A 15,839-nucleotide genomic window follows, 5' to 3' on the forward strand; every position below is an offset into this window, starting at 1 on the left:
ATATCATACATATCATAATATCATAAATTTCATGGTCCATGGTCTCACTCTGCCTACTTTCAGAAAATCAGATAGAGCAAAGCACATACTTCCCATACTGTGACTGCTTGTGATACAGTTCTCATAACAGAAGAGCACACAAAAAAGACTTGCAGTTGTCTCTGCTGTTAAAAATGCTTGCATGCAAGGGGATGACTATGCAATCATCATATTTTAATTTAATTTTTCTTTGCAGTTTAGCTTCATCCATAAAGTTTGGGCATTCACGTTTTTATTTAAAATAGTCGCTTGACAAAAATGTGTATACAAGATGAGGCATTATCAAAAGGGGGGTGAATACTTTTATAAGAGACTATATTTATGAGTTTCATACTCAAAGCACAAGTTTCAGATGAAAATCCACCGTGAACAAATTCAGGTGTGACACAATAAAGACAGGCAAGTTGACAGGAAAGTCCAATTGAAGTACAAATACAAATTACATATAGTTAAAAGAGAAAAAATTCACAAGGTATGCTTTAAGTGAAGACATACATTTTAAAATTGCTAGCAATATAAACTAATATAATTTGTTTTTAAATGTTTATGATGAGTACCAGCTCTGTGTGTGTACTCTAAAGATCTTTACTATTGTGTGATCAAAACAGCACAAAGAGCCGTTCAAGTCCACTTGTTACGTACCTTCTGTGCACGGGTGAAGGTGGCAGGAGATAATCATAATCCAAAGAAAGAGAGAGGTTTTGCTGGACATTTCTTCACCTGTCTCAATGTATCTGGCTTGATGCTTACAGGAAGCGAGATAGGCACTGAACTCTGAGCTTCTGTCCTAAAAAGATAAGTCTCTTCCAGGAAGTAACTATGATGCTACCGGGCCTTACTTCATTTATTTTTTTAAGAGCTGTGACACGTTTTTGTCTGTGCGCATTAACTGTCTTCTTGACCACAGGTTAGAACGTACACGCAAGAGGCTGAGCGCCGACATTTTCTCATTTTCTCTTGTATTAATTTTCTAACCCATGTCTGTAAAGAGTGAAGACCAAGGAATTAAAAAAAAACTGGTGTTGCATAAATTCAAAAATATATATGTTGACAATATTGTGTAAGAATTTTCCATCTTTAGAACGTTCTAAAAACAACATGCTATCCATTTAAATTCTTCGACTTGTCTAATCTTGTGATTACAAGTACTTATTTTATCAATTTTGCTTGACACTAACATTTTCCAGTATATGTAATGTAAAAGTATTACTTTTACATACATATACTAACCCATCCTCCAGTCCAATCCATGTGACTGCCCTAAATCGATGATAGGATGGACAAAGATGAACAAGACCTTTCTGTGATTTCCTTTCCTGGTGCTATTCTAAACCTCAGCTTAAAACGTGCTCCAAGCTCTCACTTTGAAGAACCCCAGACAAATGAAGTGGTGAATACATGACAACGGGACAAAAAGGAGACCCACAAACAGAATCAAAGCAGATTTTGGGGGGAAAATTCTTGCTACTGTGCGGAGGTACTGGTGTGACATCTAGTCTGTGGAGAGTACTGGTATTTCTATCATTATAGTAGCTCAGGTGCTGCTACTATAGTTGCTTCAGCATGCGTTGGCTGCAAAGGAACAAGTAATAGGTTTATTCCATGCTGGAAAGAATAAAGAAAACACAACGTTTTGGGTGTTGTTCACACCCAAAGAAGGCTCCACGGCCGAAACGTTGTGTTTTCTGTCTTCTTTTCAGCGTGGAATAAACCTATTACTTGTTCCTTTCTATCATTATTCGGTACAGCATTATAATTCTTTCAGTCCTTTTGACATCAGAAAGCCATTTATGTCAGCATCATGGCACCCTAGAGTCCATCCCAGAAGCACAGGGCACAAGTAAGGGCAATAATAAATAAGGACGTTATGGTATGAAAGATATGAGTGTGTCACAGGGAATTCACATGCATGCATGGGGACATTTTAAAAAAAGCAATCAACCAGGCCAAGTTTTGTGGAGCTAAAAGGAAACTGGAGTATTTGCACACAGTCCATGGGGAGACTATGCAAACTCCATAGAGTCTAAAGCGATAAATACAACATTTAATATAGTCAGACTTGACTTTTTGTCACAAGAACATGCTAAAGATTATAAATGAGAGGAAACCATTTGAGCCATTATTTGGTTGCTAGTAACTAATTGATCTGAGAATCATAGTTTTCTTTGACGGTAAACGTACTGCTGAGGAATGCAGATCTCATAGTCTGGCACATATAGCAATGTAATTCAAACAGCTGTAATTCAAACAAAGCCGAGTGTTAAGAAAATCCTTGAATCTGAAATACTGTAGCTAATAAAGAATGATTTCTCTTTATTACAACAGATATATTCAAACCTTTATATTGAACCACAAGCCAATTCAATCATACCATGCAATTTTGGTAATTGATGCTAAATTGCTTCAGATTTACACAGAGCACAAACAGAGTGAACAATGACTTTTATTTAAAGTGTTGCGTGAAACATTAATGATCATGTCTAATTTTACAGTAGTTCTAGAGAGACCAAATCAATATTTTGTGTGGATATCCATTTGTCTCTTAGTTCAATGAAGGGTCCACAGTGTTGTATATGAAAACAGAGTTTTCTGCTTTTAGGAGCTCGATCAGTACATGAGAACAATTCAGGAATCCGTCTTTCTGTATTCGGCAGCCTAAATCTCAGTGAGCAACAGTAGGCAATGTGTGGGCTTTTCTCTCAACTTCGATGCAGTATTTCTCTGGGAGTCCAGCCGCTCTGCACAGAAGACAACAGAAAGGCACACAGTTTTAACTGTATCGATACACATTTTTCATTTCTTAAAATTCTCTAAATTTCTGCTCAATCCCAATGCCAAGAACAGCAATGCATTAGAAAGGAAAACTGATTTCTGAGTCTGCAATAAGAAAGATCTGGGATTTGTTTTTTTCTGAATTAAAAACCTAGATGGCATTTTAAAATATCACTGATATATGGAATACTGGTAGGTTAATTGCCTTCTGTGAAAAGTAGCCGTGATGTGTGTGCCTGTGTTCTGTAATGGACTGGCATCCCATCCAGGGTGTATCATGCCTTGCCAGGATAGGCTTTGGCACCTGGTATGTGGAATTTGAAAAACAGCACTGGTTCTAAGTATGAGGAAAGTTTCAATTCATTGTTTTTGGGCCTCACCTCAGCTCCCTCAGTTTCTTCTCCTTGATCTCGTCGAGCCGCGCCCGCCGGCTGCGGGCCTCCTCGTCCAGCCGCTCGCCCTCGCGGAAGACCTCCCTGCGCACCTCCAGGCCGCGGGCCTCCCTCTCCCGCACCTGCTGCCGCACCCCCTCCGCGTGGCGCTGCAGCTGCAGCCGGCGCTTCTCCTCCTGCCCCTTCTCGCGCGCGATGGCCTCCTGCTGCACCCTGCGGACAGAGCCGGAGGGGAGGGCGTGAGAGAGTTCTGAGGCCTCGCGGTCAGAGTGTCACGATCGTAAACCCCTCCTCTTAAGGACGCTCCAGCCCTTCCTTGTTCAGTACTCATTCCCTGCACCTGCCTCTGGTTCCTGCCCCCCGTCCTATAAAAGCCAGGCGCTCACTCTGTTCCGGGCTCTGCATTGGTTCCCGTACCAGGCGAGTCCGGGACCTGGAAGCGCCTGGTCCCGTCAAGGTTTTAAAGTTCCTGTTCCTGCCGGTTCCGACCCGATTCCAGTTTTAATTCTGTTTGTCTTGGATGGACCGCCCGGTTCAGGATTTTGCCTTCTCTCGGATTCCCCATTGGACTCAGTTTTGGACAGTTTGCCTCGGCCACACCTTCCCCGAACACCAGCGCACTATGGACACGCCCCTTGTTTTCTTTCCTGATCCCTGCATGCCTTTTTCCCAGTGTTTTCCTCACTCTACCCCGGATTGTGTCGTCTGCATAGGGTCCGGAAAGAACGCTTTCGTGACACAGAGCAACACGGGCCCCGATGTTTTACATAAGGGATCCTACAAGAAATACCTGCACAAGATCCTTGAATCAACAAGTCGTGAGCAAACAGATGAACACGACGTGCCTAACTTCCTCCTCTCACTGGTCTTATCTTCTGTTCTAATCTCAATTTTACTGCAGTCCCAAGTTCTCGGACTGGTTATTAAATCTCAGTGACAAAACAACTTCATTGGAGGTACAGAAAAAATGTACAAATTTCAAATTGAGCACAAAATCATTAATTTTGTGAAAGTACTTTAAGTCGCCATGTTGTCGCAAACCCCTGGTCTCACCACGGCCGAGAGCGAGAGTTCACACAAATTGCGACATGTGGCGGCCCTTCCTGCTCACTAGTCACTGTAATGACTCGTGAAAAATATGCGAGAAATATGTGAAAATATGCCAGAAGGTCATTGGCCCTGATCTTTCAGCCCTCTCCTCCATCTATCACGTGTTTTGCATAAAGCATAATCCATCTGCGATGATCCTTCACACCCCTTGTTTAATAACTTCCAGTTACTCCCATCAGAACGCAGATACTGACTCCCCAACTCCAAAACCAACAGATTCAATTTCTCATTCATACCTGTAGCCCTATCGTTACTTAACACTTGACCTTCTATGTATGTGTATTGTTGTTCCGGCCTTTTTTTTTCTTCCGTCCGTCTGTACACCAACACTGCTGCTGTAAAACAACTTGCTCCCCGGTGATATTGAAGACACTCCCTCTCGTATGTGATGTAGAAGTGAATAAATACAGGTGTGCAGTAGACATTTCAACGCAGAAATAAATGAAAATAAATGGCTTTCTGATGTGCAATAGACATTTCACCGCAGAAATGTTCCAATGTGATCTGCAGGCAACAAGTAGTATTTGTCAGCAAAACCGTCCTGAAGTCGAGAGCAATATTTCTATTGGATTACAAGAGATGAATTCACAAGTCTGCTTGTTTACAATTGTTTACAATGTCATAGGGCTGCTTTACGTCACGGGAAGTTTTGTTGCCTTGTTATGAATCACAGAACGTGGCGCTGCACATACCTGGAAATTGTGTCTATTTTGTGATGGAAAGTGGAGCTCTTACAAGTTGCTGTGTACATTTTACTTTCACTGGGGTTTGAAATTCACCCATCAATGCCGGTTCTTTCTAACCCTGAAATAGAAAACTGGCACTGCAGCTTCCCTTTGATCTGAAAAGAGGTTCACCGGGAAACCTACAAAAAATCTTCTGTGACTTTCAAAATTCATCCGTGCACAATGAGCAACGTGAATCACCACAGGTTTTCTTTTTTAGTTAGATAACCATCTTCAGAGATCTTCCCCTGGGTTTTCAGTTTTCGGCATCAGGGCCTGATGCTGTACTGATAGCTGGAGTCAGACACCGCGGAGGCGAGCCGGCGGCGGCGGGCCCTTACCTCAGCACGCGCTCGAACTCGGCCCGCTCTCGGCCCGCCTGGATGGCCAGGAGGTGCTCCTTGTGCGCCACCTGCTCCAGCCGGGCTCGTTTCAGCCGCTCCTCCTCCTCGGTCTGCTTCAGCGCCTGCTCCTTCTCCTTCCGCCTCCACTCTCTCTCCGCCGCCTCCTGGTTCCTGCGAGCGCGCAGCTCGTCCTGGAGGAAAGGGCAAGGAGAGGCTGAGCCTTTCTATTTCCATTTGAATGAAATTTCCAAAGAATTGCCGCTTGTCTTTTAGATAAGATCAGATCACTTTATTGGCCATAGACAATTTCTTGCATTAGGAATTTGTCTTTTCGCATACCCCAGCTTGCTCTCCATGAGACACACAGGCAGGGAGAGAAGCTTGGGGGGTCAGAGTGCAGGGTCAGCCATTTATACGGCGCCCCTGGAGCAGTTGGGGTTAGGGGCCTTGCTCAGGGGCCCAATGGAGTAGGATTCCCCTGCCGGCCACGGGATACGAACCGGCAACCTTCCAGGCACAGGCGCAGATCCTTAGCCACAAGGCCAATGCACCGCCCCATTGTAAGGCATTTTAAGGCATTGTAAGGTATTTTAAGGCGTTGTAAGTGCGCCTCGGTTTTACACAAAACTCTTCTGTACCGTATGTACATATCTATATGTTGTGTAGCTATTTAATATCATATCAGTGTATTTAAAACAAACAAGATAGAAAATGAAACCACAAAACCAAAGGGATCCCTTCTGAACTTTTTGACCAGTTCCTCCAGTTCACTGGTATGGCATAAATGAAAGCGGGGCCTTTCGATACAGATTTTGGGAGGCAACTGATAATCATAGAAATGTTGGTGATAAAGTGATGAAACATATCTTTGACTTTACAAGCATTTCTAGACAGGATGCTGTTCTGGCAGAATGGCTTTAACGCAGGTGATAATGCACTAACGATAACGGCCTTGCTCACCTGCTCTGCCTTGTGGTCCTTGTCTCTCTCCTGCAGGGCACGCAGGCGAGCCACCTCCTTCTCTTTCTCTCGCTTGAATCGCTCCTGCTCGGCCTCGTACTCGGCCTCCCGCTCCTGGAAAAGAAACAAAACAGAAGCCATCATCCACGTCACTGCTGCAGCCTGGCGTTTAATGCTGCTGCACCACCTGTCACAGGGGGCGCAGAGTGTACACAGCACTCAGAACAAAGGAGAATCGATCCTCGCTGCAGACGGGTTTCCAAATGTTTTTAATATTTGTGAAGATATTGTGCCATGGGGAACAAATGCTGGGTGAGTATCAAGCCCTGTAGAAAGCTCTTGTTTAAGTAGTGGAAGACACGGCGAGACCAACAGGTACTTTTCATCTACTGTGCTCAACCCTAATTTTATGTCTCCAAACTTGATCTTAGGCAAAAAGAGACTGGTACATTAGGAGCCTCCAAATTCCCTCCCCTGGTGTCACTGGATCCTGTCCTGTCTTAACAGCACCCCGCAGCCCAGATCCTTGTTGCCATAGGAGGAACAGTGGAGGCAATAATAATAATAATAATAATAATAATAATAATAATTGCTTACACTTATATAGCGCTTTTCTGAACACTCCACTCAAAGTGCTTTACAGGTAATGGGGGCTGATGAAGCCAGTGCATAGATGGGGATTATTAGGAGGCCATGATTGATAAAGGCCAGTGGGAAATTTGGCCAGGTTACACCCCTACTCTTTTCAAGAAACGCCCTGGGATTTTTAATGACCACAGAGAGTCAGGACCTCGGTTTTACGTTTCATCCGAAGGACGGCGCCTGTTTACAGTATAGTGTCCCCGTCACTATACTGGGGCATTAGGACCCACATGGACCGCAAGGTGAGCGCCCCCTGCTGGCCCCACTAACACCTCTTCCAGCAGCAACCTTAGGTTTTCCCAGGAGGTCTCCCATCCAGGTACTGACCAGGCTCACACCTGCTGAGCTCCAGTGGGCTGCCAGTTGTGAGTTGCAGGGTGATATGGCTGCTGGCATATCAATGACGGGGTCAAATCCTAATGGCATGGCACTTCCATCACAGCCGACAGACTTTATTTGGGAGTTCTCTGAGGGTACCCCTGATGGCAAGGGGAAAAGGCAGTGGGTGCTATTATTTTGTCTTTCCCGCCTCCCTCTCACCATCTTCTTGCGGGTGTACTCCAGGGCATGCAGGTCCGCCATCCTCTCCTCCTCCTTCTTGCGCTCCTTAGCCTTCAGGCTCTCCTCGTTGATCCGGAGGATTTCAAGCTGCAGGCGGCGCTGCTCCTCTTTCTTCTTCTCCAGAGCCTGGGCACACGGAAAAGACACCGTAGGCGCATTTCATTTCCGAAAACCCACTGAGCACCAGCGAGCAGAGCAAAGCTTTGCATTGCCATCTGTAACTGTTTTTTTTAGGTTTTCTTTCCATCTCAGCTGATCACAGCAACCTCCCTGAGGTCGAAAAAATACAGAGTCAGGCTTTTGCATAGGAATCTACAGACTCTAAAAAAAAAAAAGTACAAGATGAAGCCAGTGAGTATGAGAATGTAATTATTACAGTTAATCATTGAAGTTAATGATGCTAGAATTTGTGGATTGATACTGTCTGGGATCACATATCAGGGTCTAACATGCACAGCAACAAATAGTTCAGAACAGTAGAAACACCATCTGCTATTTTATTGAGTGTCTGCTGATCGACCATAAAGCCTAACCGGTCCTCTTCGCGGTTTCCTCTTAGCATGTAAATGCTTGTGGCTGGAGACCGGCTCTCACCTCCAGTTCCTCCATCTGCAGCCGCTCCAAGTTCTCGAGCATCTGCAGCCCTTCCTGCTCCTTGAGCTCCTGCTTCAGCAGGCGCTCCTCTGAGCGGTCTTCCATCTGCTGCGTGATCAGCAGCTTCCCCCTACGGAGCGACCACACACACACACTGAGACACACTGCGGCCCCTGCCCTGTGCAATTCCTTCTTCTAAAAAAAACTTTGTTTCGACAAAATGCACAATACTTTGGGATGCAGCCAGTCCATGTTTTCCGTTTGTTTCTCTGTTACCAAAGTAATTCCAGGAGTTTCAGGTCACTGTTACAATAAGATGCATTATAATATGCAACCAATCAATCAAGTGGCCGGCTAATTCAGGGCACGCAGGTCTGTCACTTCTTAGTGCTGCTTCTTTCTTAGATTTAATTTGAAAAACGGTCCAAAAAACACAAAAGCTGTGGCACAGAAAAAGCAGTCAGAGGAGTCTCGCTGAAGGACAAAATACCTCATTCTAAAAGAAACCTCAACACAAAAGTAACAACTATGAAACCAATACATAAAATATTTAGGAACAATTTAAGTTTACAAATGTACATAGAAAGACGTGACAGTAGCCTTTACCAATGCTGCTTTAAGAGTGCCAGCAGCCAATTAAACTTTCAGCTTAGGTTAACTGAAAGTTTGCTTTGTTTTGCCATGCATTTGCGAACCAAAGAAACCCACAGAGGCGCAGAGCCCCTTCCGTGGTAAACGCTGCGAGCATGTGTGTGCGTGCGCGGCAGCAGCCGGTGCCCGACGCAGGTCTCACTGGATCCTCTGCTGTTTGCGCAGCTCCTCAATGCGCTCCTGGGCCTCCAGGGCTCGCCGCCGATCCACCTCCATCATGGCGTCCAAGCGCCGCTCCTCCTCCTGCAGCTCGGCCAGGATCTGCTGCTTTTCCATCATCTGAGCATCTCGCACCGCGTGGCACTGCGCGCCCAGGATCAGCTGAGAGGCCCAGGCGGGGAGACAGAGCGCTGTGGGGTCAGCCTGGGCGGCTCAAGCACACGCTCGAGTGGGGGAGTTGTGCCAGAGCGTGCTGGCTGCAAGGGAACGAGGCTGAGTCCACGCTTTTAGTTTGAATTCAGTTCTTTACTTGTCAGCGTGGAGTTAAACTTTACTTTTTCCATTCACCAAAACTGCTGTGTGTGATCTTTTTTGGGGGGGTATTGTGGAGAAACAGTGAAATGGAGACCACTTTTGGTTCCAGATTAACAGAAGACAAAGACAGGGCTGAATCATGTTACTGGGGGGGATCTAAAGAGTATTACCGGGAAAGGAAAAGACTCTTCCATGATATAATTTTCCATAATCCTGGGGAGATAACTAAGGGCAGCTCTGGAAGACACTATTTTTCTATTACTTACTAAACTGAAAATAGAGACCACATAATCTAAAGACCCCCTAAAGTACCATCTTATAAGTGCCAGCAGCTACTGTATATCACCCTGCAACTCACAACTGGCAGCCCACTGGAGTTCAGCAAGTGTGAGCCTGTTAAATACCTGGATGGGAGACCTCCTGGGAAAAACTAAGGCTGCTGCTGGAAGTGGTGTTAATGGGGCCAGTAGGGGGGCCCTCACCATATGGTCTGTGTGGGTCCGTATTGTCCTAATGCCTCATATAGTGACGGGGAGGCGCCATCCTTCAGACGAGATGTAAAACTGAGGTCCTGACTCTCTGTGGTCATTAAAAATCCCAGGGTGTTTCTTGAAAAGTGTTATCCCCACATCCTGAACAAATTTCCCCCTGGCCTTTACCAATCCTGGCCTCCTAATAATCCCCATCTCTGAACTGGCTTCATCACTCTGCTCTCCTCCCCACTGAGAGCTGGTGTGTGGTGAGTGTACTGGCACACTATGGCTGCCCTTGCAGCACTACATAAGTATAAGGAATAATAATAATTATTATTATTATTATTATTATTATTATTATTAGCAGGCCTTTACCAAAGGTAATGCAGTTACTAGAAAAAAATGAGTGTTTTACTGAAAATAAAATATGCCTGCAGCTCAAGGCTCCTCAAAACAAGACCTTGGAAAAAATCTTTGGGTAGATATTAACATTGTGAGGCAAAGATTCCCCAGTGGGTCACACAGGCTGGTGCCCCAAGGCCAGAGGTACTGTAGGTAATCGAACCACAGGAAAGGTCAAACAAACCTCATTGAGTTGTTTGACTTCGTCTTCTTGCTCCATCCTCATGGCGTTGGCTCTCTCCAGGAGATACTGCGCTCTCTCCTTGGCCTCTGCCTCCAGATCACTCAGGCCCTGGTTCTTTTGACGGGACAGTTCTGCCTGCCGAATTTGAGCCTTCCTGTCCTCCGCTGCATCCTGCCGAGGCCAAGTGCAAAAACCCACAACTTGCAAAAGGGAGACGCAACATGTCTGCAGACGAGTCTGAAATTCCATGTCATGCGCCACGTATTCAAGCTGGATTTCTGGAATGCTGTCTGAAAGGTTAACAGCAGCTGACTATTCCAGTGGAACAGCGCTCAGGGGCACTGAGCGCATCCCAACAGGAATGTCACGAACCTTGAAACCTAGACAGTGTAGAATTCAACCAAACCAGAAGACCCAGCCATCTGAGATAGCATAGTCTACAGTGGTGCTGAGACTAGGCTCTGAGCCTGCAAGTGACCATAATCTAATTCCTGCCGAGCTGCACCCATCACACCAGCAGCCCAGCATTATTTGTTATTTGATAGCACTTCTGCCACTGTTAACTCCGTTCAACTCCCTGTTTCACGTGAACAGTACAAGAACCTTAGGCTGCTACCCTAAAAACTGATCTGGTAGTTCCCCGGGGAAGTCATCCCCTGTAAGACAGCGCTGCCCTCACCATGGCTGCCTCTCTCTCCTTACGCTGAGCCTCCAGCGCCGCCTGCATCTCTTCTTTGGTGGGGACGCGAGACGCCAGTGTGATTCTGTGGAACTCGTCCGGGGACAGGATGATGGACAGGCCCGAGGGGTCGCTGTGTGGGATTCTAGAGTGAAAGAGAGAGAAAAACAATAGTCAACATGGGGTGGAGACGATGGGTCAATGTGCAATCCAGCCAGAAGCCACTGAATTTGGAAGAGATGCACAGAAAGGTGTCCTGAATTGAAGGGGGCTTAAGTACGTGTCTCCGCCTAACTCGGTGTAACCTGTACAGTGTAACAGCCTTTCTGACGGCAGCTCTCAAGAAAGCAGACACTGGGACACTTGCTTCAGGTCTCGGATCAGGTCCTTGGTGATGATGCGGATTGTGTCCGGTTTCCGCGTTTTCTGGACTGGGGCCGAGCGGGACATCCCACGAGCTCCCGGCCCCCTCTGAGCTTCCGAATCTGGACCATCGGAGGCTGACAGCTTGGAGAGGGAGCAAAACAAAACAAGAAACCGGAGTCAGAATCAAACTGAAGACTTTCTCTGGCGTGTCTGTATTTTTTTTTTTAATCTATGTTGTTCTTGAGTTTTGGAGTAAACCTAAAGACCAAAAAACGTTCTGACTTGCAGAATGTCAAAACACAGAAGAATTTTCATTTGTCAAAAGGGACAATTGTGAATTGTCCTATATTTTCCCCATAATGTTAAGCGAGGCTAGACGAGTGTGTCTGTTTCTTTGCAATTGAAGATGGACAGATTTAAAAAAAAAAAGAGAGAGAGGCTTTACTTTTTTCGGCGATGCAAAGAGAGTCTCATCCACCTGGGATGTGTGCGCTCGGGTGCGATAGCGGCGAGAGTGAGAACTTCCAGACCGCACCGAGGAAGAGACCACACTCATAGGCTGTGAAAGGACAAGACTGCTTTTTAAAATCACAGACGCATCGAGGGTGAGAGCGCACTCTCAGGTCTCTGCATGGGTCTTGCGAGTGCCAGTTCAGTTTGCACTCGCATTTCCAAAGCAAAACGGAACAGAAACACACCGCAATTCTCAAGTACTCCAGTGCAGAGTGATGGCAAAGAACGCTGGTTAATATAACTCCATATTTCTGGTGAACTTGAAGGCCTTGATTTTATGTAAGAATGCAAGCATTAATGCTGTGCATTGTACTGATACGACATGTAAACTGGAGTGAGTTTATAACATTTATATTTGTAAAATTATCCATAAGTATTGTGCAACGGTGCCAGAGTGTCTAAATATTAAATATGCTAAATACTTTGATTACATAAGGTCAATAAATTAACGAAACAATACAGCATTTGGCTGTTGATATTTTATATAAATATGGTGTATTTTCCAGATTAATGGTTTTGAAAACGTCACACTAACCAACACAAAACCAAGTCAGATATGTTCAGCTCGTTTGCGCTGGTCATAAACTTCTAATAAGTGTGGTTCAAACTTACCATTTTTTCTGAAATACACCACCAGGGAAGATTACCACGGCATTAATAAATCTGGTTTGAATCACTTCAAATGTTGCCCCCACTTTCTTTTACGACGATAATTAAGTGATCTCTAGGATCTGGAAGTCGTGTGCAGGGAGCGCCTTGTGTTTATCCGTGCCCATGGAAACGAGCGCAGTTTCCATAGAGACAGAAACACGTGTCAGTGAAAGAGGAAGTGGACTCGGGTCCGGGATTCGGAGGAAAATCTGTGTTTTAGGGAAGGAGGAATAAAGGCGTCATAAAGGATGCTGAAGAATTCCGAGTCGATATAGACTGGTCTTTATTTGGACCAGAAATACTGAAAACAGTTTGATGATAACAGCGCGTCGCTTACATTTAACTTTGTGTCAAAGTATCCACATGAATCTGGATATCAGACCGTCTACACACGAGAGGAGTTAGTACTTAATTATTCCGATGATCTCCTCCAGCCGTATCCTGAAAGAAGCTTCCAATCCTGTTCTCAGTCCAAACACGGAGATCCCTCGATGCCTACAACCTATAGTTTCCAGAATTAATATTTTATTTGGAACCTCATGGAAAAAAAAAACGTCTGGAAACATGAATACAGTTTATATCGTATAAACCATACGGTTTTCATGGCGGTGGTTGCTCGTTACTAAAACTTTAACCTTTTCTAAACCCATGTTGACTAGCGTCTAGGACCTCAGTTCAACATAGGCGACCCTGTAGATTTAATTCATGTTCCCAAAATGCTTGTGCATTTTCTGCTGGTTATCACACCAAAGAAACTGTTGATAGTCTATTAATATACGTCCCTTTCCATTTCTAACTCGCTCGCTCACTCCTGAGGCTGTAAAGCTGCGAGTCTGCAAGACAAGCGGACAAGCGGCCACAGCTGGCGTGGAGTAATAATGAAAGACCGCCACCTTGAGGCACAAGTATCAGCTAGGAAAGGCGCTGTGCGTAAGGAGCTATTGGACTCGGAGGCACCTGGCTGAAGCTCGCAATCAAGGCTCTTTGCGCTATTCCCAGTGACATCTGCGCAGTTTCAGGGAAAGGAAAACCGAACGTGTTGAAGGGATTTTTAACATTTGTTGAAAGACGGATGACTGTCCCTCCTGAGGCGCTGACCGAGAGACGGACTCAATGGCAAAACCTGAGAGTGTGGATGTCAACTTTTCCCAACACGGCTGCTTTCTTTCCGAGACAGCCATCGCACACAGAATGAGCTGAGGAAATCCTATTTTTTTAATCTGTTTGGTTTTTTTTTTCCCCACCCCGTGAGATCAGTTTCTGGATAGGTCAATTCCAGTGACCTCTCCCATCTACCAGCAACGGAAGCAGGGTGTGTTGTGAGAAAGAATGAAATTAAAAAAACTCGCCCGTCCGGTTTCTCAAGTTAAGCTTTCGTGTAAACCAAGCACGCACCGCACAAGCATTGAATTCTCAGTTATATTGTGTTACTTTTGAAGAAAGTACACAATCGCTTTAAAGTTGTTTTTGTTTTTGGCTCCAGTGGAGCATTTGCTTCACTTTTTTTTTTTTTACAGTACAATGCAAAATTTCACAACTATGACAAAATTAGTTATTTTCCTGGCTATTATATGGAGCTGGTTATATGTATATTTAAAATAATACGAAAAAAATCTGAACATCTCCCTATTTTTAATGAGGACACTGGTAAACACTTTTTTTTTATTTTGCTCACCATGTGATTGTTTCAGAACACAAGAAAAAGCTGTGCAGTAACGTAAGGTGCTGGATAGTGTAACTGAAGCATTGCTCTCATATTAAGTCACCCTAGGCCCTTCCTCACTTGTCTTCTCATTTGATGGTCATGTCGCCCGGGGCTGGGAACCCTGTTTCTCACCCTGCTCGTATTTGCCCCCGTCTTGCTAATTAAAAACACAGTAAGCACCCACATTATCTTGAGAAGCATTAAAAATACATTTTTTGGATTCGTTTTGAGCTAACTATGGAGGCACAGTGGTTAGCATTGCTGCCTCACAGCACTGGAACCCTGGGTTCAATTCTGGACCTGGAGAGCTATCTGTGTGGAGTCTGTATGTTCTCCCCATGTCTGTGTGGGTTTCCTCCAGGTGCTTCCGTTTCCACCCCACAGTCCAAAAACATCCTGGGAAAACTGGTCCTGGTGTTTGTGTCTACATGTACCCTGTGATGGACTAGTGTCCAGGATGTACCCCGCCTGGCACCTGTTGCTTGCTGGGATAGGCTCCGGCTCCCCTGTGACCCTGTATTGAATAACGCAGTTCGAAGATGGATGGATTAGTTTTCCTCCCGATTCTTTTTGACATTTTGATGAAACGCGATCAGTTATGAAACATGACATAAAAAAGAAGAATTTTAAACGCCCCTAGTTATTGTGTTTGGCCCCTAGCTATAAGGTTCAGGAATAATATAATGGGGGGCATGTACCTCGTGAAAGCCATCGGTGTGAACAGTGCTCGTTGACAGGATCCATCGGTTTCAGTGACGTCTCACAGATCTGATTAAGAGATGGCTTCTCTTATAAAGGGAATCAAAATGAACATTGAAGAAGGGGTCTCTTTGCAGCGTCCCAGTAATCAGAAATAAAATTAGTGCTTCTTTGGAGGTGCAGCCCTTCAGCTCCATTGTGCAGCTGAGTAATTTCTCTTCGGGCTGGTAGGTGTTAAGGGAAAACCCCAGGCTTCAGCACACGGGCTGCTGACAGTCTCGCTACACACGTCTTCCAGCTGCAGAGCTTTCTGAGCCTCCTACACACCACTAGTCTCAACCTCAAAAACCCTCCGGCAGGAAATCTGTCTATCCTGTTGCTGCAGCGGTCATCAGAAACACACTCAGCAGCCAAACACAAACCAAAGGACACACGGGGAAACTGCGTGGCAGCGAATTTAAAATGGAGAGCAGGAGGCATCTCTTTACACCAAGGGCATCTCTCCTTTGTGTTCTAACTGCCAGTGTAACAAATATACCCCTGCGTATAACAGGGATCTCAGCCGCCCGGGCTGAGGGAGGTCTCCTTTAGCTCAGCTGGCAAGTTCCCTGTTAGGTGATGCCGGAGACCCGGGTTCGCGCCCAGGCAGTGAGGGATGATAAGCGGTAAAGGCAGAAACCCCAAGAACCGGTACACCAGCAAAATTTGGGGGCCCAGCTCTCACTGCTTGCAACCTCAGGAAAAACTGGCCATAAGGAAAATACAGACTTAGTCCACAGGGAGGCTTTTCAGAGGGGAAGAGAGGTTACCGGAGGACCCTACCCCAGAAGGTTAATGGATATCAATAGACACCAGTGACACAAAGCCAGTCCATCGCAGGGTGCCATTTAGAGGCACAATGTA

The 15,839-nt window shown here is 45.4% G+C and overlaps 1 protein-coding gene across 3 annotated transcripts; it reads right to left on the reverse strand.

Moving 5' to 3' along the window:
- Positions 1-2,466: 2,466 nt before the first annotated feature.
- On the reverse strand, positions 2,467-12,658 carry cfap45 (cilia and flagella associated protein 45). Of its 3 annotated transcripts, none has more exons than XM_088939733.1 (12): positions 12,494-12,658; positions 11,814-11,927; positions 11,370-11,509; positions 11,003-11,147; positions 10,324-10,494; positions 8,933-9,111; positions 8,140-8,269; positions 7,525-7,671; positions 6,343-6,456; positions 5,380-5,573; positions 3,192-3,416; positions 2,467-2,777 (listed from the first exon to the last, which is right to left on the reverse strand). In XM_088939733.1, exons 1-12 carry the CDS (start codon positions 12,494-12,496, stop codon positions 2,702-2,704), a joined length of 1,638 nt encoding a protein of 545 aa, XP_088795859.1. In that variant the 5' UTR covers positions 12,497-12,658; the 3' UTR covers positions 2,467-2,701. The 3 variants fall into 3 exon arrangements, with proteins under 3 accessions (XP_088795859.1, XP_088795861.1, XP_088795860.1); XM_088939734.1 differs by having other exon boundaries at positions 2,687-2,777; positions 3,192-3,406; XM_088939735.1 differs by lacking the exon at positions 11,814-11,927 and having other exon boundaries at positions 12,494-12,565.
- Between the last annotated feature and the right edge of the window lie 3,181 nt (positions 12,659-15,839).

The sequence above is a fragment of the Atractosteus spatula genome, chromosome 22 (assembly GCF_055471065.1).
Source record: "Atractosteus spatula isolate fAtrSpa1 chromosome 22, fAtrSpa1.hap1, whole genome shotgun sequence".
Taxonomy (NCBI): Eukaryota; Metazoa; Chordata; class Actinopteri; order Semionotiformes; family Lepisosteidae; genus Atractosteus; species Atractosteus spatula.